At 42.4% G+C, this 1668-nt stretch overlaps 1 protein-coding gene across 1 annotated transcript in view; it reads right to left on the reverse strand.

Annotated features, from left to right (window-relative positions):
* Positions 1–1668, reverse strand: part of LOC101853907 — a gene marked incomplete at its 5' end in the record, with an annotated part of 15578 nt that overhangs the window by 6009 nt on the left and 7901 nt on the right. Inside the window, 1 exon segment of the mRNA XM_013090834.2 lies at positions 394–506. Within this exon segment, the coding sequence (XP_012946288.1) occupies positions 394–506 (113 nt within the window).

Raw genomic sequence — 1668 nt, forward strand, 5'->3', positions numbered from 1 at the left:
GAGAGAGAGAGAGAGAGAGAGAGAGAGAGAGAGAGAGAGAGAGAGAGAGAGAGAGAGAGAGAGAGAGAGAGGGGGGGCGCACTCAGGTAAGGAAAGGGGGAAGTGTTGCAAGTCCCGGGTTCATCAAAATTTGAAAGTTTGAGTGGTTTTGTGTGTGTGTGTGTGTAGGTGTGTGTGCATGTGTGTGCGTGTGCATGTGTGTACTCACCTAGAGGAGAACTTTGATTGTGTGTGTGTGCTTTGATTGTGTGTGTGTATATGTGAGTGTGCATATGTGTGTGTGTACTCACCTAGAGGAGAACTTTGCCACTAACAACATGAGAAGAGCGAGCGCTAGTATACCACCAATCACGTACTGCGTGTGTGTGTGTGTGTGTGTGTGTGTGTACTCACCTAGAGGAGAACTTTGCCACCAACAACATGAGTAGAGCGAGCGCCAGTATACCACCAATCACGTACTGTGTGTAGGCCTTCGGTACACTCCGCCACGCTGTGCTCAGTGGGCCCTGCGTATACAGACAGAAAAAACACACATTGTTAGTGCCAGTTTGGGGATAGTTTCAGTAAGAATTTTATGGCATTTGCAACAGAAATAGGTCAAACCAGTGCCAAAGATTAGTTAGTTTTAGTACGAGTTTTACGGCACTGGCAACACAAATAGGTCATATAAGTGCCGAAGATTAGTTAGTTTTATTAAGAGTTTTACGGCATTTGCAACACAATAAGGTCACATAAGTGCTCAAGAATAGAGGTGTTACAAGAGAGTAACATGCACAAAAAATAAGAAGGGAGATAAGGAAGATAGATGTTTGATAGGAAAGAAGGAGCAAGCCACATCACAGCAAATTAGTGCACCAACTAACCACCCACAAAAACATTGTCAGTGAAAAAGCAGAGAAGTTTTCTGAGTGTTCTAGTAGGGTTTGCTGAGGGCAATAGCAGTTGTAAAGTGCATCCATCCTGGATATGTGATTACAAAATTGCATTTCTTCTTCTTATTATAGATTTGTTTGAGAAAAGATAAAATAATGCTTTATTATCCCAGAAGGAAATTTTTCTTGGCTGTACAGGACCGTAAAAACACATGCAGGTATATATAAAAATGTACATTATATATATTACTCTATAATTAAAATTCAATATGAAAAAAGGGGTGTGGTGTGGTGGGGTGGGGTGGGAGTTTCTTCTAATAGTTGGTTCCCATTGATTACAAAAAGATGGAGAGGTGGGGGAGGGGGTTTCGATGAATCATAATCCTCTGTTTGAGAAAAGAAAGGGGTAAATTTGGTCTCATTACAATTTCATTATCAGGGTGAAATTCTTCAGTACAAATGTAAGTGTGTATATGTGTGTGTATATATATATATCAGAGTGTGTGTGAAAGTACATGTATGTATGAATGTGTGTGCATCCACATATATATGTGTGTGTGTGTGCATGTACATGTGTTAGTGTGTGTGCGTGCGTGTGCGCAAGTGTGTGTGTATGTGCTCCTGCACATATGCATGCATGCGCGTATGTGTAAGTGTGCACGTGTGTGTGCATGTGCATGCGCCTGTGGGTGTGTGTGTGTGCATCCACATGTGTGTATGTGTGTGTGTGTGCATCCACATGTGTGTGTGTGTGTGCATGTGCCTGTGTGTGTGTGTGTGCATGCGCCTGTGTGTG

Source organism: Aplysia californica, unplaced genomic scaffold (genome assembly GCF_000002075.1).
Source record: "Aplysia californica isolate F4 #8 unplaced genomic scaffold, AplCal3.0 scaffold01570, whole genome shotgun sequence".
NCBI lineage: Eukaryota > Metazoa > Mollusca > Gastropoda > Aplysiida > Aplysiidae > Aplysia > Aplysia californica.